This window comes from Astyanax mexicanus, chromosome 24, assembly GCF_023375975.1.
Source record: "Astyanax mexicanus isolate ESR-SI-001 chromosome 24, AstMex3_surface, whole genome shotgun sequence".
NCBI classification, from domain to species: domain Eukaryota; kingdom Metazoa; phylum Chordata; class Actinopteri; order Characiformes; family Acestrorhamphidae; genus Astyanax; species Astyanax mexicanus.
In genome coordinates this window covers 28,624,635-28,647,167 of record NC_064431.1, presented here as the reverse complement: position 1 = coordinate 28,647,167, position 22,533 = coordinate 28,624,635, and the positions used below count along the sequence as shown (strand labels likewise).

Sequence of the window (22,533 nt, the reverse complement as noted above, 5' to 3'; positions counted from 1 at the left end):
GAAGTCCCGGAAGCCCTAGACTCTGGCTAGGTTGCGATACGTCCAAAAGAGCTGCCAATGGAAAAATTAAGAACTGTTTTATGAAGGAGTATTTTAGCGTTCTATATTATCGCATCTGTGACCAAGACAGCTAGTCTTTCTGATGCATCAAGAGCCACGGTATCCAGGGTAATGTCAGCATACCTCCAAGAAGGACCAACCACATCCAACAGGATTAACTGTGGACACTGTAAGAGGAAGCTGTCTAAAAGGGATGTTCGGGTGCTAACCCAGATTGTATCCAAAAAACATAAAACCACGGCTGAACAAATCACGACAGAATTCAATGTGCACCTCAACTCTCCTGTTTCCACCAGAACTGTCTGTCGGCACAATAAATTATCGTGGTCTAAAACCAGGTGTTTCGGTTTCATTTTCCAACCCATGTATATAGCTAATTGCAGTTGATAAGAATTTCAACATGCTTCCATGTTCCAAGTTTTTCTAAAAGATGCAAAATACATTCAGTAATAGACGCCAATGGGCAGGTGGTGAAGCAAAAATGGGAAGAATTTCAAAAATTTGCAAAAACAGGTGACTAAAAATTGTGGAACAGTTTCAGAAAAATGTTTCTCAACACGTTGCCATTATTCAGCAGGATAATGCTCACCCACACACAGCAGTGGTTTCCCAGGACTGGCTTTACAAATATACATTTTCTAAAGTCCTTCTTGGTGCATTATTGGTTTTTGGTCATCGAGTATATTTTCCAGTTCCCATGTTTTCTGATGCTAAGTTGATGCTGGCTCACTCCAGACTAATTATGCATGGCACAAACTACAAAAGTTGAAGCATGTCGTCTTTTACACAAGCTCTCAGAAATCTTCCTTCCCTGCCAAGGAAAAGATCCTGCCGAGATCAAGTGCTTCAGTTCACCCATGACTGCATCATCTGTGTCATTATCCGGCTTCCCCACCGCTACTTAGACCCATCGTTGGTTTGACTATTGAATTCTGTGGCCAGTGCTGCCTGGGGGTCTTGGATATGGATGACACCAGCGCAGTTCTCTCCCACAATCAAATTACACCCTCGAAAAACCCCAATGCAAACCGACCCATTAATTATAATTATCAGTTGGTAAAGTGACAGAAAATTAGGAGAAAATAGTGCTAATTTCAGAGGGATGCAATTTGTCTCAAGGCAGTCCTGGTTTATTTCATACACCAACGAAAGCACTCATGCATTTATTCTGGGTTATTGTGTAGAGATGATCGTAGAAATGGTAGAAATTGGAAGTGGATTTTGCTTTACAATAAGATATCTACATGTTCTGGATGCTGAGAACTCATTTTAATGCTTCCTGTATGCGCATTGAAGATATATCCAATGAATATTCATATTTAATGGATGAAAGGACATTTCAGTGGTTCTTTCAGAGTTTTCAATATATTCTTTAAAAGTCTGCATCTGTATCATATGGCCAATTTCCTAATTTTATTTCCTGTGCTTGGTCAAATACTGGAGTATTCCTTCAAATAACAATTAAAATGCTTTTTTAAAGGAACCATTGGTAATTATTTGTATGGTAAATACAAGAAGACTACCTGATATAGCAAATTTTCAGTAGAACAGACCCTTTTAAATTTAAACAGGCATAAAACCAACATTGGCAACCTTTGCATTTACTGAAGGTTTTGCTGTGCTAGAGCTGCCCTAGACAACTGTCAGTGCCAGTATTATAAAATTGAAGCTTCTAAGAGCAACTACAAAGAACCTAAACAATGCAAACCCACAGTTTGAGAGCATAAAGTGCCAAGTAGAAAACCATTCAGGTACCTTAGGTGTTAACCTTAAATATTAATACACACTGACACATATCCTGATGTAGTAAAACAACTGCTGTTGGTTCTTTGTGTCTAAAAAATATGTGTAGGTGTCAAGAACTTGCTAGGGCTTAATGACATTATTTCCACCCAAACAAAAATAGTGGAGACATGCACACAAAAAAATAATTAGCAAAAAATGGCAAGGCTAGTTTTGCTGGTGTAATATTGGATGCATGGAATCGTCAATGGAATTTTAAATAATGGGAATGTTGGGTCCAAAATATAAAATAAATAATTTTGAAAATAATTTTGAAAAAAGGTGCTGTAGCATAAAAATGTGCTGGTAGCAACGTGGAATGAGACCTGTAGCTGACATGTTGCAGTAGCAATGCTGAACATGGCTGGTAGACAAAGTTCCAATCCAATGGTGGCAATGTTGGACGATGCTGGTCTCGATGTGGCATGAGCTTGGTAGCCACAATGCTAAAGCTTCAGTAGCAATGTTGGATGAGGCTGGTAGTCAGTGTACCAACACTGCAGTAGTGATGTTGAACAAGACTGGTGGAAGAACTTAAAAGTTGAGTTCCACAATTAGTAGACTGGCCATATCTGATGACTGATGAGCAACTGGTCCTGGAAGAAGACATTGCTACTGGGCTAATGGATCAACACCTGCACAGAACAGTGCAACTGTGCAACCTTAATAACTATTGGCTCTGCTGTGGAGTAGAGGCCATAATTGCTGCATAAGGGCAGCTCTAGCAGAGCAAAACATTTGGGAACTGACTTGATTCAAAAGCAAAAGTCTTCATTTTGACCCATTTCTACTGTCAGTGTTGGTTGTATGCCTGATTTTAGACACCTACTGGCAATGGCTGTGACCAATTACAGTAGAGACTTCTCAGTTCTGTAGAGTTCTCACCTTTTGGACTTTAGATATTTGGTCCCCAGTATGCCATATTGCTATTTTAATGGATATGCTGGACCTTTTCTATACAGCTAGTTGTATTACATTTTATTACACTACACTTTTCATTGTTAGACCACGCACATTTTTTTCCAACGCATCAAATTATTTTACTCCCAGCTGAAAAGTTGTTCTGGCTTTCTGGTGATCTGCTGCTGTTTGCATCATGTTGCCAAAACAACGTGACACTTGAATTGGAACGGAGCCGAGTGGTTGAAACTGCAGATTTCGTTTACATCATAAATGAGCAAAAGCCGAGTTTAAATCACTTTCTATCACTTTTTCCTTCATTACTGGAGCATTTTGGCTTTTTGAGCTCAGAATTATGGCTGTATTGCTCATTAGAGCTGGATCTGGACGGGGGAAATGATTGTTTTTCTTCGCTCCTAACAATGTCTGTCCTGTCCAGATCCTGGTATATTACCTTGGCATGGAAACGGCCATTAACTCGAGACTTCACCCTTGTTGAGGAGGCCGAGAGCCCCGCTGGTCCCATCTGCTCTGCCGAGAGAAGGAAATCCATGATTCGATTTTAATGTCAATTAAATGTTTCGTGCGGCCCTGGTCAGTGGCCCCTGCTGGTCGTCTTCTGAGCTTTGGGCCAAACATGTTGAGGCTCAGACAGATATCTGTGGATGCTGTCTTTCATAACTGTAGATAACTGGCTATAACTGGCTCTGCTATACGGTATGAGTGTAATTATCTGTCCTCAGGTTTCCTCAATAATTTTTTTGTAGTATTTTTCTTGTAATTACTCTGGAAAATAATATAAAAAAGGAAAAGAATACAATGATTACTGAAACATTAAAACTCCCCAATATTAAGTGTATTGAAAATGCAATATTTTCTGTAATGTTACAAAATATTTTAGCGTTGCTGTCCTGATACTGTTTAATACAGTTTATAACTGAAATGCAAGTTTAAACTCATATTTTGTATATGTTGAGAAATTGACTTCACTTAAATGAAATAATCTTGGCTGTATGACTGAATTTTAGTAATTTCCTCATAGCAGGGCTCTCAGAAACAAATATGAGGTTCACCAACATGTAAAAAAAAAAAATCTAAACATTTGAATATCCTACCATGTATTGGATGCTGGTGATCTTCTGGCCCTCAGGTGGCACTGTGTTAAAAAACAAGCTGTACTGATTCTTTGAGGAACACTTTGAGAAATCACTACTGTCTGTGAACATAATTCGCCACTCAATTACAAATTTTAAATTACAAGATTTCTGAGGCTGGTAACTATGATGAGCTTTTCCTGTGCAACAGATGTAACTCTCGGTCTTCCTTTCCTGGGTTGGTCCTGATGAGAGCCACTTCCATCATAACATTTTTAATGCTCTTTGCGACTCCACTTCAGGATACTTTCAAAGTTCTTGAACCTTCAAGTATTTTTTTTAGAACATTCAAGTAGTTAAATCTTGAAGTTCAGCACAGCTGTTAACTGAAAGTCTGAATTCCAGGTGACTCTACCGCAAAAAGTTGACTAAGAAAATCCAGCCAAGATGTGCAAAACTGTCTAATCCTTGAAGAATCTAAAATATATTCTGGCTTATTTAACACTTTTTTCTGTTTCCTACATAATTCTGTATGTTTGTCTTTATAGTTTGAATGACTGTAGTATTATTTTCTAATAATGAAAAACCATTAAATTAAGATATGTCCAAACATTTATTTGGGTACTGAATGCTCTCCAGAAATGTTATCTAGCACTGTTACAGCACTATGTGAATTCTGCAGCGTTAAAGTAACATGTAAATAAGTGCTAGCTCTACCACATGATGCTAAGTCAGAACTTATCCTCACTAGATTACATTAGATTTTGCTGGTTGGGAAAAAAAAGTATGGGAGCATGGTTAGGTCAACTGCCACCGCTTTTTAGATTTAGAAAAGTGACAGGGTGCTACATCCCAGTGGTCAGAAAACTTGGATGCCGATCAGAAGCAGCTGTTAGCATCTTACTCCTGCCATTTGCCTCTGGGCCCTTAACCCCTAGCCCTTAGCATCTGTCAGCAGCTTAGCAAAACATCATCAGTGGACTGGCAACATTAATAATTCACCTCATGCTTATTCCTCAGCTTGTACGCTAAATCTCTGTTGTCAGTCTGTCTGTGTTTTATTAGTGTGTTAAGTTTTTCTTCAGGCAGTTTCCTCAGAACTTTGTTAAAACTACGTTTATCGAGCACGGCGAACTCAGCCGAAGTGTGTATTTCATTCAATTTCAAATTAACTCTTTATTCCAACGAGCCCTGCTTGTTCTGGCAAGATGAAAGATTGAAATTAATTGCTATATACTTCTTACCTTTATCAGGACCGCTCGTTCCCCCAACTTCTCGTTCGCTAGTTTCCATGGTAACAGGGGTGGAGGAGGAACACCCTAATAAAAACGTGAGAAATGTAGCTTCATTAGATTATCAGTGGGAGTTTGCAGGGGAGGAACGGGGGTCCGCGTGGAATGCAAATAGTATATATGAATAATAAATTACGGTTGACATTTCTAAAAGTGCCCCGAATTAGTGAATTCTCTTCTGGTGCCTTGAGGTTTCATCGCAGGATGTGGTCCATTCAATATGCATGTAACATTTGCCGAACATGGTTTTAAACGCGCCACAAGTGTTTGTACATGGTGTACATTTGCATTTGATAAGTGATGCTCAACTGAAGTCACATGTAATGACTGCCCTGCTGGGGAAAAAATAGCCTGGACAGATAAAGATGGCCAGGCTGGTTCAAGCAACAGTCTGTAAGTTTTGAGGATTTAAAGATCAGGTGATCTAGTGATAATGTATAGCTACACCAAGCATGCAAATCGCAGAAAACCTTTGTATTGAGTTTGTGTTGAAATCGTGTTGAGTTGAGAGGAGTTGGAGTTCAGCACAGCTGTTAACTAAAAGCCTCATTACCCTGACTGAGAAAATCCAACCAAGATATGCAAAGTTGTCTAATCTAAGTAAAAGGTGGCCAGCTAAAGATGGTCAGGCTGGTCATTTTTGGGGATTTAGAGATCAGGTTATCTAGAGGTGATAAGTAGCTACACCAAGCATGCAGAAAACTGTACTGAGTTGTACTGATCACATTGTGTTGAGTTGAGGTAAGTTGGAGCTGAGGTAAGTTGGAGTTAAGGTGAGTTGCGTTGCGTTGCGTTGCGTTGTGTTGCGTTGAGCTGAGTTGAGTTGAGTTAAGTTGAGCTGAGTTGAGCTGACTTATGTTGTGTTATGTTGGGCTAGACTGAGTTGAGTTGAGTTGAGTTGGAGTTGAGTCCCTGTGACGTTGCAGGGACCTTACCAAAACATTTAAAAAGTTAAATAGGGGCTAAGTGGTCTAACTCACTGCCAATATGATCAGGAGTTTGCTGGTTTAAATCCCGGTCATGCAGCTTGCATTCAGCTGCCCAAACCCTGAGGGAGCACAATTGGCCTTGCTCTCTCTGGATTGGTAGATGGCGCTCTTTCCCCTCATCACTCTTAGGGAGATGTCAATCAGTACATGGCATCTGTGAGCTGATGTATCAGAACCGAGTCAATGCGTTTTCCTCCGAGAGCGCTTTGATGTTCTGCAACAATGCTGCATCAGCAGCAGTTCAAAAAGAGGTGGAGTCTGACTTCACATGTATCTGAGGAGGCGTGTGCTAGTCTTCATCCTCCTTGTGTTGTGGCATCACCAGTGAGGTGGGGACATACAGCTGAGTAGCAGCTGAATGGGTGGGACAATTGGCCTAGTTGAATTGGGAGAAAATTAGAAAAAAAAAAACAACTGACAGATTAAAACACACTGTACTTAAAACATTAACTCTAAAATTCAGAAACATTCCAATATTGTAGTATATATTAGTTCTTTTTCTTATATTCACTTATAAACTCCATCCTCCTTCATGAGCTTTAGGAACTTTGCTGATATTTTGCAGGCACCAGCTCTTATTAATCAAACGAAATTAATGAGCCAATAAAACCAGCCCACCCTTCATAACACAGAGTTCAATCCCTCTAAATGGCTAGACATGCTCTCGTTTTGATTCTGTATATTAAGCCCGTCTGCTCTGAAGGCTGGTCATTAGCTCAGTCAGGTTTTAATCAAAGAGATTTAAATGGTGCTGAAATGCAGCTGCTCAAATTATTCAGATCCTGTTTGGAGAAAGATTATCAGTATTAATCTGTATATAACTGAGTTGAGTTGAACTGACCTGAGCCAAGTCGCACTGAGTTGAGTTGAACCAAATTAAGTGGAGTTGAAATGAGTTGAATTAACTAACTAGTTGAACTGCATTTAACTGGATTTACTTGCTAAACTGAGTTAAGTTGTGTTGTACTGATCTGATCTGATCTGAGTTTATTTCACTATATGAGGTGCATGAGTTAAGTTGAACTGAGTTGACTTCTGTTGATTTGAGTTGAGCTGATCTACATTGAGTTGATCAGTTTATCTAAACTGAGATGAGTAAAGCTGGGATGAGTTGAACTAAAAAAACTAATTTAACTTTAGATGAGTTAAGTTGAACTGAGTTTAGTTGACTTGAGCTGAGTAACTGTTGCTATGCATTATATGAGTTGAGTTAAGCTAAGCTAAGCTCTGTGAAATAGAGATGAGTTAGATTGATCAATGATTTAACTATTCTAGGTGAGGTTTTTTTTTTTAGCTAAAATGGGATGAACTGAGTTTAGTTGACCTCAGCTGAGTAATTGGACAGTTAAACTAAGCTGATTTGAGTTGTGAGAAATAGAGATGAGTTAGATCAATTTGGATTTAACTAAGTCTAAGTGAGTTGTTTTCTGCTGAACTGGGCTAAACTAAGTTTAGCTGACCTCAGCTGAGTAATTAAACAGTTAAACTAAGCTGATTTGAGTTGTTTAAAATAGAGATGAGTTAGATCTATAAGTATTTATCTGAGTCTAGATGAGTTGTTTTGAGTTGAACTGGGCTAAACTGAGTTTACCTGACCTCAGCTGACTAACTGAACAGTTAAACTAAGCAAATTTAAATGGCTTGAGCTGTGTGAAAAAGAGATGAGTTACAGCAATCAGGATTTAACTGAGTTTAGGTGAGTTGTTTTGAACTGAACTGAGTTAAGTGGAGCTGGGCTAAACTGAGTTTAGCTGACCTCAGCTGAGCAGTTGAACAGTTAAACTAAGTTGATTTGAGTTGGAATGAATGGAAGTTGGAATGAATGGAAACGACTGCAGTTAGGCTGAGTTTAACTGAGCCTAGATGAGCTGAATTAAGTTAAGCTGAACTGAATCTGGTTGAGTTGACTGTTTTCTCTTTATTTCTTCTTTCTCAACAGGTCCTCAACAGCCTAACAAGATGCAACAACATTCAAATAACTCCTCAAAAGTCCATCAAACCCAACTCATCTAAATCTACAGTTTCTATAGAGGGCAATCCGACCATTTCCTGAGCCCCACCATGGCTGGGCTTCCAGTAGGGATTCCCCAGCAGAGCATCCCTTGTCCATGGCTCCCCCTCGTGGCCTTTCTGCTGCTAATGCTCCCCCAGGCCCAGACCAGTCCCAGGTACCTCCCTGCGCTGCCCGGCACCAAGCGTGAGATTGTGATGGACGGCGACCTGGTGATAGGTGGCTTGTTCCCCGTGCACGAGAAAGGCGAGGGGACGCAGGACTGCGGTAAGATCAACGAGCAGCGCGGGATCCAGCGTCTGGAGGCCATGCTGCTGGCCCTGGATGAGATCAACCAAGATAACCGCATCTTACCAGGCTTCAGGCTGGGGGCGCACATCCTGGACACCTGCTCCAAGGACACGTACGCACTGGAGCAGTCACTGGAGTTCGTCCGGGCGTCGCTTACCAAAGTGCACCAGCCTGGCTTCATCTGCCCTGACGGCTCCAACCCCGTTCCAGACGAGGCACCACTGGCTATATCCGGAGTGATCGGAGGCTCGTATAGTGATGTTTCCATACAGGTAGAGTGGGATTGGGCTGGCTTAAGATTGGTCAACTGACACCCTGTATTTTAATAAGACATCAGCATCTCACCTGGGTAACTTTTGTTAACCCTCTATAGCATGATATACTATGGAGCCCCTGAGATGACAATAATGTGAGGCCACAACTAATTAAGGTGTGGAAATGAGATCCTAAGGCATGGCTATAACTTATTAAGGCGTGGGAACAAAAACCTAATGCGTAGGAACAAAATAATGAAGGCATTGGTGCGAGATCCTAATGCGTGGGGACAAGGTAATTAAGGCGTAATAACAAGATAATTAAGGCGTGGCCACAACTTATAAAGGCATGAGATAGAATTAATTGAATCATAGCTATTAAGGTGTGACCACAAGCCAGCTATCAATGCCAGCAACTCTCAGAGTTTTTTCACAATATGACTGCATAAGATAGGTAAACAAGTCTGTGTCCTGTCTGTGTCTGAGCCAATCAGCTTTTAGTATTAGAATTAAGTGTATTAAGAATTATAAGTATGTCTTACTGCGAGAGACTCCAAAATATCACCATAATACATTCCAAGATGAAAATAAAAAGAAACCAGTTCACTCTCCACTTTCTTACTAAAGATTATCCTTGGATTGAAGGAGCTTTGATGTAATATTCGGTTTTCTTCATGGGCGTTAATTTACTGAAAAGCAAGCTTTATTATACTCTGGCTACAACTCAATTATCTAATTTACACGTCTTAATAAGTAGTGGCCACGACTTAAATATTCTCATTTACATGCCTTAATTATCTTGAATATTCTCATTTACATGCTTTAATTATCATGATCCCACACATTAGGATCTCATTCCTATGCCTTAATAAGTCATGGCCACACCTTAGGATCTCTTTTTTTTTTCATGATGTTACCTTAGGGGATCCGTTATATACTGTATTTGTTGAGAAAAAAAGTCAGCCAACTTTTTTGGGACCCACTGCTTTAGTACGATTCTTGTGTGATTTAACTGCATAATGTTCCCCTAAGGTAAGAAATATGAAAATCCATGTCTTAGGGAGCAAATGAAAACAAAAAGGGATAATATAGGTAAATGTAGTAGTAGGGTCATCTTTAGAATTATTAGTGCCTTTTGACCCTAAAAAACTTTTAATATTTATAAGAGTTCAGACTACGAATAAATCATATTTTTTATGTCCTATCATGCCTGCATTTGGCAAGCTGCATGGCAGAGGGGGCAATTATAATTATAATTTTTATTTGATGAGAATGTGGTTGTGCTAGCAACAGTTGCAGACATGTTGAATTGTTTATGGTGACCGTTTATTTAGATTTTCTAAAATTCTTTAAATTACTGTGATTTTTTTTTACCACAAAAGGTAAGTATGTGAGTGTGTTTGGCTGTTAAGCAGGTGTCTACAATTTTGTACATGACAAACAACTGATACAGAAGAGAAAAATCATCCCATATAATAATGTTTATCTGCTCCAGAGAGTTCTAGCTGTGTGCATTCATTAGAAGGGGTATCCACAAACATTTGAACGTGCAGCATAACCCTTTCAGAGTTATATTCAAGTGATAGAAAATATAAAAATGCTGTTTTCTATCTGTAATGCACACAAAAGTAGAATCTAATACTCTAATATAAAGTCAGGTTAAATCCAATTAACTAAAACATTTTAATGTTTTTTTTATGTCCATTATATTGGAAATCTGTGTTTAACATTTTAATTTTTTATATTTGATATTGACCTTTTTATGTCACAAAGCTTTCCTACACAGTAATGATAAAAAAAACATAAAGCTATTATTATACATAAAGCTATTATTACTTTGCCTCATTGGCTTAGGAGTGCTTTTTTTCTGTAAAGTAGGCGGGGCTAAGCTGCTATTATTTATATTGGCTTGTAAACATGTTCATTGGCTGGTTTAGGCTCTGTTCTGATGGACAACAGCTAGACTCAATTAGTGTTAGGTGCAACACAACATTAAAAAATGAAAATACATGATGTCTGTTGGTATGGGCACAGAGTTTGAAAGGGATACTGCTGGTATATCAATATATCACCAATGCTAGCAATGCTAACAATCATCATTGCACAGCTTTCTTATAAGAAAATCCTACAGTGTTAGTCCAATAGTCCAATTTGTTGATCCTTGATTGGTGCTTTCACCCTAAACTCCCACAAGTCTGCTAAAAGTCTGGCAGCACGGGAGCCTCCTGCACACAAGCCGCTGTGTTTTATAGCGGAGAACACAGGAGCTGCTAGTGTTAGCATGGTTAATTACCAGCCCCCTTCCTTTAGGCTGTCACTGCCAGAGAAACGGCCGAGCACTAATTACGCTCCCACTGTCTGTTCGGCGGGACTCGCCGCTTAATAATTTCATCAGCTGCCGCCGCCGTCGTGAAGCGCACGCGGGAAACACGTCGGCTTTCTGGGGCCACTGCTGTGGAGGGAGGTGTGTGTCAGCTTTTTGCACAACTTTTTCTGGACAGGCCTTGGCCACAGGAGGATACGCTGTGTTGTTTTCTTATGCAAGAAGTGGTGGCATGTTAAATGTCAAGGAGCTGTCAGCTCGCGGAAAGTGCCTGGCTTCCAGTTTCCGTGCCGCTGCAAGACTTACAGTGGTTTCGGTAAGAGTCTCTGACTGGCTTTCTCGTCAGTGGAGCACTAATTGCCGTTCCCAAAGCAGCTTCTCAAAAGACCAATAGCTAGAATCATCTCGCAGTGCAAGTAAATCGCAGTGCAATGTCGTATCAAAAAGTTATTTTAAACATACGTATATATATATATATATATATATATATACACATACTGGACATGGCATAGCATCTGTCTCTTCAAGGCACAAAGCTCTTGAGACAGCATCAGTATATGGACGAGCATTGTCCTGTTGTAATAGCACACTGGAATGTGTCCTGTAGGACATTGGACCATACAGTTATCATGAAACCATAGGGCTTCAGCCTGTGTGATGCATAACAACAAAGTGTTTATATCAGCGTCCACAATATCATGGATTGTGCGCTGAGTGGTCCAGCAGTCTTAAGCGCCCTGGCCATGCAGCTTGCCATCAGCTGCCGGAGCCCTGAGAGAGCACAAATGGCCTTGCTCTCTCTGGGTGGGTAAATGGCGCTCTTTCCCCTCATCACTCCTAGGGTGATGTCGATCAGCACAAGGCATCTGTGAGCTGATGTATCGGAACTGAATTAGCAGTTTGAAAAGAGGTGGTGACTCACTAAATTAGAGAGAAAAAATGAAAAAAAAAAAGTTAAATAAATCTAAAAAAAAAGAAAATATGAAGCACAATATCACTGATTCGTTGGTCATCTTCACAAAGACAAAATCGTGAATCATTACAATCAGTGTTGTTATCCACTACACCACACCAACCATTTGGGAACACCAGAGGAGACCATAGTAACCAGATTCATAGAAACAAATATTACGATTGTTCCTAAACAAGTTTTAAAAATTTATAGGAAGGTATTGGTGAATAAGGGAATTATGCTTGTATCAGAGATGTGAGAAGGGTGTGAAGAACCCTTCAAATGTATTAATTAAAGGCTCTTTAGACAGTTTAAAGGTCCTTCAATCATCCCACACACCTCTATTACAAATATAGCTTTTTATTAGAAGCGTAATTGGTTCTCTGATGGTGTTCTGTGGCTATGGTTATGACTGTGAGATTGGTAAACAAACATCAATAATATATGAGTAATGTATGGGTTAAGGTTAAAGCTCTCTCAGAAGCAGCGAGTTCCCTGCCTGTAGATCACGCCCCAGCTGACTCGGACAGCAGTGGGTGATTCAGAGCAGTTCCTTGAGCTGCTTCCTCCGTCTGTGCAGGGCTGGGGGGCCTGGGGGATCGCTGTTTGGCAAAGCCCGAGCCACCTGTTCTTCGCTGGGGAGAGAAAGCCGAGAGGAGCCTTCAGGCTGTCTGGAGCTCAGTTTGCCTGCTAGCGTCAGAGACGTGGCCTGGCAAGAGCGCCGAACAAACATGACGCTAATGAGGATGAATATAAAGCACACAGCACATGGCTAAAAAAAAAAATAAAAAAAATAAAAAAACAAAAAGCGTCTCAGCCATTTTAGGAGCTTTGTCACACTTTCCTCCCTGAATGCCATCTGGGTTGTGAGATGGAATGGAAAGGGATGTATTAGTAATTGCTAAATGATGATATTATGTCTCGTTTGGTGGGTGTGTAATGGATTGGATAGGCTACGCGGGTGTATCTCATTCAGTTTGAAATGATGTACACATTTAAATCAACTCATTGTTTTATTCATGTCCTTCCTCCATATGTTTGCTGATAAATGTGCTTCTGTTAAGTGAACAGGGTTGGAGGGGGTGGCAGTACTATATTGGGTGTGTGTGTGTGAGAGAGAGAGAGTGTGTGTGTGTGTGTGACGGTGTTTGTTCTATATTTGAGAGTGTGAGTGGGTGTGATTGTCAGTCGGTGCTGTTGTTTTAAAAGTGACAAGCCCCTTAGAGGAGGAACTCACAAAACAAACAAAATCTGTCTGTTCCCCTAATAGAACACTGTGATGGGTTTCTCTTAGACACAGGAAACACCAGTTCAAATCAACTGTGAATCTACAGTCGTACTGGCCACTTTATTGGAAACAAAGACTCAGTATGCCCACTCGCTGGCCACTTTATTAAGAAACACCTGTTTTGTGCCTACGTTCACAGCCCACTTTGAAAGATTACACTGTGCTTGTTCTCACTGGCCACTTTATTGGAAACACCTGTCATGTGCTTCCTTTCACTGGAAAATCTTGCCATGTATTTTTGTGGCCGCTTTATCTGAAACACCTAGCTTGGCTCCAGTGTTTCCATCCAGTTCTAATCCAAAGTTATTCTACACTCATACCTGAAACTCTACTACTTAGTACTCATGTACATCCACCCCCTGGCCACTTTATTAGAAACACTTGATTAGTGTAACATCCAGAAATAATAAAATAAAAGAAACAAGCCTAAAAAGTGTTGCAGGGTTTGGTGTAAAGGTGTCAAATGTATTCCTATCTATTACTCTATAAGTAGAAGGATGAATACTAGTGTTTAAAATATTAAGTATCAACTTTAACAAGCTTTTTACTCTTTAGAGTAAAGTATAGAGTCCTATAGTGCACTACCCCATGAGTGCACGGTAGGTGTTTCTGATAAAGTGCCCAGTTAGTGTATATAAACCTCCCTGAGAGAATCTTTTATTAGAAACACTCATCTTGTGCTTCTACTCTCTGGACACTTTATTAAGTGTACAGACTGTAAATTAGTGGAATCAACATCATCAAAGTAGGCCAGAGGGATGGAGTGATGGTTTCTAATAAAGTGGCCAGACTTTTTATGTGTGATTATATTATATTATTGTAACGCCAGACAGATAGGAGTGACACTTGCCGAGTAAAAGGTAATGACTGGATTATTTACAGGCAGTAGGCCTGGAAATAAAAAACAAATATGATTTTTTAATAATTAAAGTTTATTAAAAAATCCCAGCGGCAAGACCTGCGGAATTACAAGAGTCCACCTTACATTCAGCTTAAAATACCTTATATTAACTGGAAAATATATACACTTAAGCTTTCATTTTAGTAATAACTCTTAAACTGATATTGGTGGCTGGTAATGTGTGTAATAAGGCGTATTTTTGAATCGATGAGCTTATTAATTTGTGGGATCGCATCTTTGCCCTGTGCCTATGGGATCCAGCATTTGGTTTGTATTTGGTTTGTAAGCGCTGCATCATTGCTAGGTTACCTGTTTGTGGCAGAGTAAAACATGAAGAGCTTCGGTTACAGTGCATTACCGGCTGATAATGTCACTCATAAAACTCCTCTTAGCCGATCACATTGCAGGGTCGGAAGTAACTGTGGTATTATTAACGATATACAGAAACACTGGGTCTAATCACAATGGGAGGGCAATCAGAAAATACGACAATACCTCTCAAACACAGGTGACCTGAGCGCTGGAGCATAACGTGATTGGGTAAAGGCGAGGCGAGGGCTGACGGTGATGTCATCGCCCGGGAGTGTGAAAGCAGAGCACGGCGGTGTGACAATTAATAATATATTTATCTCTACACTAACAAAACAAAAGTTTAGTGTTCTTCATTTTCCTTATAAGTTTCCATATTTGAGATTAGCTCAGTGTAATTGTACACCATAATAATAAATCATAAATAAGTTTTGCATCCAGTGTCGAGACCCTCAGTCTGTAGTAGAGGGTCTGCAGCCGTTAGTTATGTTGTTATTGTTTTGCTGAATGTATTCCTGTCAACTTAATGCACTAATTGAGGCGAAAAGCCTGGATTGTGATGTGTGTGTGAATGTGTGTGAACAGGCATGAAAGTTTGGCAGATTGTCCAGGCGTGTGTTTGTTCAGTCTGGCACTGATAACGCCAGCCAATCGATAGCCGCGCCGCTCCTTTCATCTCTCCCTTCACTCTCCTCTTCCTCCACAAGGTGACAGAATAAATTACCATATTTCTTTTTTTTTGCGCACAGAAAAATAGCCCCGCACACGACGCGCACAGTATCGTGAATAATAATAATGCCCTGCAGAAATACGCCTGGCAGAATCGTGTCCTTTAGGGCAGCACGGAGCTTCACAGCCGGCGACGGCCTGCGTGGCTTCTGGACACTGATGTGATCTTTAGAAGACGGAGAGTGTTTACAGAAGATTACTCATACGCTTACTGTCATTAGGAAGAGCTGGCTATTGTTTTAGTATTGACAGCTAAAGTCTGTGTGTGTATGTGTGTGTGTGTTTGTGTGTGTGTGTGTGTTTGAGGTCACTCATGTGGAGAGCTCTGCTGTGCTTTGAGTTAGAGGGAATGCTAATAAGCAGTAACTGCATGTGGTGTTCTCTAGGTGGCAAAACAAAAGCAAAAAGTGCATCAGCTTCTATAAGTTTAGCAGAACAGACGTGAACTTTTTTCCTGTGAACAATTTCCACAAGAAAATAAGTTCAAAATAAGTAATCATTTTAACCCATTTTAAACTAATTTAGCTGAATTCGTTAACCCACTCACTCACTAGGACTTCTCCAATTGCGTGTGTCTTGGTTGTATTCAGTAAGTGGTGTAATTTACCTAAATCGATACCTAAACACACCTCATTTCAAGATCACCATCCCAGTCTAAAGCCACTATGATCGGGAGATTGCTGGTTCAAATCCCGGTCATGCAGCTTGCCATCAGCCATCTGCCGGAGCCCCGAGAGAGCACAACTGGCCTTGCTCCCTCTCTATGGGTGGGTACAGTAGATGGCGCTCTTTCCCCTCATCACTCCTAGGGTGATGTGGATCAGCACAAGGCTGCACCTGTGAGCTGATGTATCAGAACTGAGCCGCTGCGCTTTACTCCGAGTGCACTGTGATGCTGCCCAGCAGTTCTGCATCAGCATCACCTTAAAAAAAAGAGGTGGTGGCTGATTTCACATGAGTCGAAAGAGGCATGTGCTAGTCTTCACCACCCTCTATGTGTTGTGGCATCACCTGTAATTGGGGATATGCAGATGAATGGGTGGAACAATTGGCCTAGCTAAATTGTGAGAAAATGGGGAAAAATTGAAATAAATTAAAAAAGAAGACTACCACACCCATCATTGTAGATATATTCACTAGCGCCGTTGATATTCAAAAGATGCAGTTGCAAAGCATGAAAATAAACTGTTGGCGGGGTGAAAGATACCAATGAGCATCACAGCGCACCTTGTGTATGGTGTATGGTTCCTGAGTGTTTTTTTTTTTTCACCACATGCAGTGCCACTAAGCAGGATGCTTTCCAGCTCCAATACAGCAGCCAAGGTTTATGTGTCACATTTTAGTACTAGATTCTTGTTTTTTGTTCACTATGTTGCAAAACGAAAGCAAAAACACTAGACATGAACTTGTGTCAAAACACTGACACACATTGCATCTAAACAGATTAACAGAAATGAGTCTTTCTTTTCCTTAGTTTTAGTCCTAAAGTAGCTGAACCAGTTAACCAATCCACTCACTAGGGTTTTCCCCATTTCTTGAAACGAGGCCACCTCCTTTTTTTTTTTAACTGCAGGAAATGCAGCATGACTAGGCAGCATCAAAATGGGCTTGGACACTATAGCAATGATATGGTAAGAGGGCACCACCTACCCATCCAGGAAGAGTATGGCTAATGGTGCTCTCTCGGAGTCTGGCTGCTGATGGAGAAGCAAAATGACTCCGAACTTTTAGCTTGTCATTCTCAATGACACAACAACAGTGGAGGCTACTGAGATTGTGATAGAGATTGTGATTCTAATTCCAGTTTCTCAGTAGTGCAGGTGCATTTTATGCAGTGAAAAGATGTCTGAAGCAACCTCGTAAAGAAAGGGTTAACTGAATTTGATTTGTGAATCTTGTGTGCTTTGCATAGTCCACTGCTTAGTAGTTGAGCTGTTTCTGCATTACGATGCTTCTAATGCACAATAGTAGGACTTGCAGTTGATCGGGGCAGCTCTAGCAGGTTAGAAATTTCTCTTCAGTAAAATAATTCAACTGCTGATGTTTGTCGATGGAGACCATGTTACCCCTGTTACAAATGGGATTGGCTGAACCACCTGAACTGAATAAAAAAGAGGGGAGTCCGGCCATATACTATTTTTTGCCATATGGTGTTTGTAACTCTCCATTATCAGCCATCAGCCTAACCATAAAGTCTGTAGATTTAAGGGGTTATTTTTTGGATGGGTGAGGCCAAGATATGGCAGTGTGGGATGCCGGATGGTACAGTAGCGGTGGAAACAGATGGTCCTTTCATGTTGAAAGCAGGACAGCATAGTCAGCATAGTGTGGTTCTTCTAGGCACTGACACACATCCAGAGCCCTGCACGCGGTCAAGGTATCATATCTCCACACCCATCTGGAGCTCCTCCGTCCATCTCTCGCTCTTTCTCCTGTATCTTTTTTATAGTGAGGTGACTGGTATGTCGCGATAGTGGTATTTATTTTCACGCCTTAGTATCTGAACACATGAGCAACAGGAGATAAGAGGTAAGACCATAAGGCACACTGTAATATACTATATATTGTAGTAGTAAATGTACAGTAAATGTCTCCCTGCACAATCATTCTCTATAAATATACTTTTTTTTTTTTTTTTTTTTTACAAATTGTTTTATATATATATATATATATATATATATATATAATGAACATATATATGAACAAATGCAAATAAACATACATACAGTAAAGCAAGGAAGGAAGTATGCTATGTCCTGTGAGCCAAGATGAAGAACAAAGTGTAGTTTCAGGTTACACAGATTAGGTCAGATTAGGTCCACAGTTAATCCTGTTGGATGTGGTTCAGCATACCTTCTTATTGGTATGCTGACATTAGCCTGGATAACGTTTTGTTAAAAGATGTTAAAACATATATATGATCTTTATACTGTATCATATTTTCTGCTACCGCTGATTGGCTGATAAATATTCACCCGGAAGAACTTCAGTCCTGTGCAATTACTGCTCTGGTCTACTGCTCTGGCTCTGACGAAAACTCTTGAGTGTTATTGACATTGACATGCAATTTGTGTGTCACTGCATTGTGTTTTTTTTTATTTGTTTGCCTGCAGTCGGCATCCCCAACCTCAAGAGCATTGTGTCAGGACTGAGATAACCTCAGCTGGTGTCTGTTGCCTGTTCATCCCGCTGAGGGTGTGTGTGTGTGTGTGTGTGTGTGTGTGTGTGTATTAGTGATGTATAACGCTGCATATTTCCCAGACAGACACCAGCAGGGGAAAAGTGACACGCTCAATGCCACAGTCTCTGAATGGACCCTTGACAGCAGTGAGGGGAAAGCCACACCATCAATTTCTGTCTGTCTTATCCTTCTCTGCTTCTTTTTTTACTCCACATCCCTTTCTTTCTGGTACACTGTAAAAAAATTATCTGTAAAAAATGTTACAGAATGGTGAGTTACCATTATTAAGCTCCATCATTACCTGTCCCTAGGTGTTTCCTGTTTCCTGTCCTCTTCTATGTCTGTGTCCCTTGTCAGTTCTTGTACATCTTGTATGTCAGTAAGGTTATGTGTCTCTTTGTTTTTTCAGTCTCTATGTATTCCGTGACCCCTTGCTGCTTAGTTTATTGTTTGTTTGTTTTGTTTTTTGTGTGTTTTTTCAAATAAATTCTCACAATTGCATCCGCGTCTGTAAAACGTTTTTGTTAAAAATTGTTTTAAAAATTCTAATTCATGTATTCTACTGATGCAGATTTGTTTTTGTAAAATCTCATCATCACACATTTTAATAAACAGTATATTGGTCCCATTTTAGAGAACAATTGTACATGGAAAATACATACAGTAAATTTACTTGCGAAGACTTGAAAACACACAGGTAGTTTTTTTTTTTTTTTAAGACACAGTACTTTGAGGATAAGTCAACTGACAGCTGAAATATATGCATTTTCTTTGAATTAATTTTAGCATTTCACCTGTTCCGCTATACTACCTATTTGTTTACGCTCATCAGTCGAATTATCGTGACTTAATTTCATGATGACAGCACCTAGAGAACTAGCTGAAGGTACTGTGTGTGTACTGAGTGGGAAGGAAAAACATTGTGTTTAATGTTACCAGTGTATTGGAATCACCATCACTGCTGAGACTAATATATTCATTATAAAAACTGGGGAGTCTGGGCGCTTTTTTTGCGGGAGTTCTTCTTCTGGCCAAGTCATGCGTCTTTGTGTACCTATGTCATATGTACAGCCTCTTAAAGAGGATCCGGTTTTACTGAATGCGAGCAGCTGGTGGAGCAATGGAGACTTCAGAAGGGGAAACTCAGAGCTCAGTAGCTCATTCACTCAGTAAAAACAAAGATACGGTGGAGTGAAGTTTCTGACTCTCTCTCTCTCTCTCCCTCTGTCTCTCTCTCTCTCTCTTTCTCTGACTGAACATAACCTGAAATCGGATTCATCCGCTCTGAAAGGAGACCGCATCACACCCACCCAGTTTAAAATGATTTTTCTTCCGCATGCTCAGTGCAATTACACATTACTAGCAGAGAGGACCCTAAATCCCAAAACATCAGCTTTAATAAACTATCTGTGCACTTTCAAAGTTCTTTCCAGTGCCTTGTTTTAAATGTTAGGACCCTCAGAATTCTTCCAATGACACATGGAGCTACTTTGAGCTTGTTAATGTTATAAAATTGTTATAAAAATAGCAATTTCTTCGATTTATATCACTAGCATTGTAAGCCTGTTGGGAGCATCAATTTAAAGCGCTCTATTTTGGAATATGTGGGTCTATTCAGGAGGACTATCAGGTAACAACATCTGTCGACACTCGAGGTGAGCTGGCTAATGTTCACCAACCAATATCTTCCATAGACTAGTGTATTCAAATAGCATCCTGGTCCAATCAGCCTATTCCCAGACTCAGCACATATCAAACAGTCAGAGACACTGAAGCAGTGTTTTTGTCATAACTGAGTTCACACTTGTCTACATGAATCATATTTGCACTGTTTCCCCCTCGCTGGGCAAGCGGGGAGTCCCATCTTCAGAGGGCCTGAACCCACCGGGCTCCTTAAACATGGCTGTCACTCAGAGTTAGGCTAGTGAGTGTTGAACACATCAGATCTAATGTCCGTCAACCCAGAGGCTAGCCTGTGCTAGGCTAACCACTGTTTTATTGGCCAGTGGCTGCCACATGACTTCTGCACTTCCAGTGATACAGAATGATGGCACCAGAGGTCACTGCTTATTGGCCAACAGTGGTTGCCTTCATGACTTCAGTTCTTTTCTTCTAGCAATAAAATGTTAGAATCCATATGCACAGCTCGCCTGCATTGCTGTGTTTGGTGATGTGAGGTTTGAATGGATGGAGCTGCTCGACAGTGGAAACTCTCCATTCCATGAGTCTTTCTCTACCAGTGGTCAGTAATAGGCGGCCCACGGGCCAGATGTGGCCAGCAAGCATGAAACATCAGGCCTGTAGGTTGTTTGAACTACAATGAATGATAAAGGAACAGAAAAAATAAATAAAAAGCTTCTCTGGCAATCTTTTGTTTCTCTGTTGCACTCGGCACGACTTTAGTTTTCACCCTTTCTCATTTTTCTGCCAGTTCTTGAGCTCCCTATCTCCTTATAAGGGCGTTTTTTTCTGGCCGTATTTCAATTCACTAGCCAGGGCACTGGTAGTGTATTGGACCGCGACCCTGGTGACACAGGTTCGATCCCGCGTAAGGAGCGGTGTGTTTATTTATTTTTTTCATTTCTTCTTGGATTTACCTGCTTTGAGATCAACTGTTCTGCAATTGGGTTCAACAACCCTCTGGGCTGGAGAGCTACTAGTCTGTAGCACTCCATCTCATTGCACTTCATTTACAAAACAGAATTTTTTTTGTGGCCCACCACGTTATGGCTTGGAAAATATCTGGCCTGTGGCCAAACTTAATTGCGACAACTGCTCTATACTCTATATTGTTCTTAATCTAATCTGAAGCGACGTGAAGTTTGGAGGTGTGTAGTGATGATCTAATCTGAAGCTATATGAGGTTTGGAGGTGTGTAGTAATATAGTGACTCTGCAAAATTTGGTGATCATCCGCTGACCCCGCTCTGTTATTTTACACTGGAAGAGCACAGAGTCACTGACGTTCCCAGACTCTTCCACTGTGTTATAATGTCACTGACAGTTGGCTGTGGAATATTTAGTGAGTAGTGAGAAAATTTCTTAACTGGACTTGTTGCTGCATCCTATCACGGTACCACAGTGCTGGAGTTCACTGAGCTCCTAAAAGCCTGAGATCCATTCTTTCACTAATGTTTGTAGAAGCAGTCTCCATGCCTAGGTGCTTGGATTTATACAAATATGGAGATTGAGAATATAAGAGATTGTAACACCAATGGTTCAATGGTTTGAATTGGTATGCAGAAGTGTCTTCAGTCCCTTTGGAAATAAAAACATTAGGAAGGTTGTGACATCACTGATATTACTGATAAGGTTACTTTCTAAAAGGCTTGGAGTTTTCCAACCAAGATGATGTGGTAGACAAGAAATTCGTGGACTGTATGTAAAGAGTAAATCTTGAAAAATGTATTCTCACACAGTGTTTGTCATATGACTTGTATTTTGGTCAGCAATATACAGTGAGTTTCAGTTTTCAGATGGGAAGCATCTCCACAACATTCAGCCATAGAAGCAGCACAATAAACAACATATGCTTAAAATCCACTATTTTTTTTAGCTCTATATCAGGGGTGTCAAACTCATTTTGGCCGAGGGCCACATTGGCATATTGGCTGTCCTCCGAGGGCCAGATGTAACTTATAAATATAAGAAAATGTAACCAAATGTAATATATGTAAATGAATGTAATTACTCCTTAATGTTAAATAACTCTCAATATATTATTTATTCAATCAAATATTACAGTTGCATGGAAAAAATGTTTGCTTGTTGCTCTATTAACATAAATCCTGTTATGAAATCCAAAAACTCCATCAATCAAGAACCAAACTATACAAGTGAATAGAAATGACATAAAATACAAGTTATATTAACTTTGATCAAAACGTTTGATACTGAAAAGAGGCTTAATTAATATAAAATCAAAAATTGTGAGCTGTGACAGATTTAGCATTTCCTCATCCAACCACTAGTGGGAGCTGCAGCAGCACAAGCCCACAGTCTTTACTGAGTCAGAGCTACAGCCCAGCCACGGGCTACAGGGCTCAGCTGAGCCAGTCTGGAGCGTTTTTAAAATTTTAAGTTCTTCTGTGTATGAAATAAAATAACCCCACTAACCGGATAATACAGCTCTCTACAGTTCATATTTCAGCCCAAGCAGCTAACAGCAGCAGTTTAGA

General features: G+C 40.3%; 1 protein-coding gene across 2 annotated transcripts in view; it reads left to right on the top strand.

The window, feature by feature from the left end:
* grm2b (glutamate receptor, metabotropic 2b) overlaps positions 1–22,533 on the top strand; it is a 42,443-nt gene that overhangs the window by 3,970 nt on the left and 15,940 nt on the right. For both annotated transcript variants that reach the window (XM_007254548.4, XM_007254549.4), the window contains exon 2: positions 8,057–8,691. In XM_007254548.4, coding sequence (XP_007254610.3) covers positions 8,179–8,691 — 513 coding nt within the window. In that variant the 5' untranslated portion in view covers positions 8,057–8,178. The remainder of the gene's footprint in view (positions 1–8,056; positions 8,692–22,533) is intronic.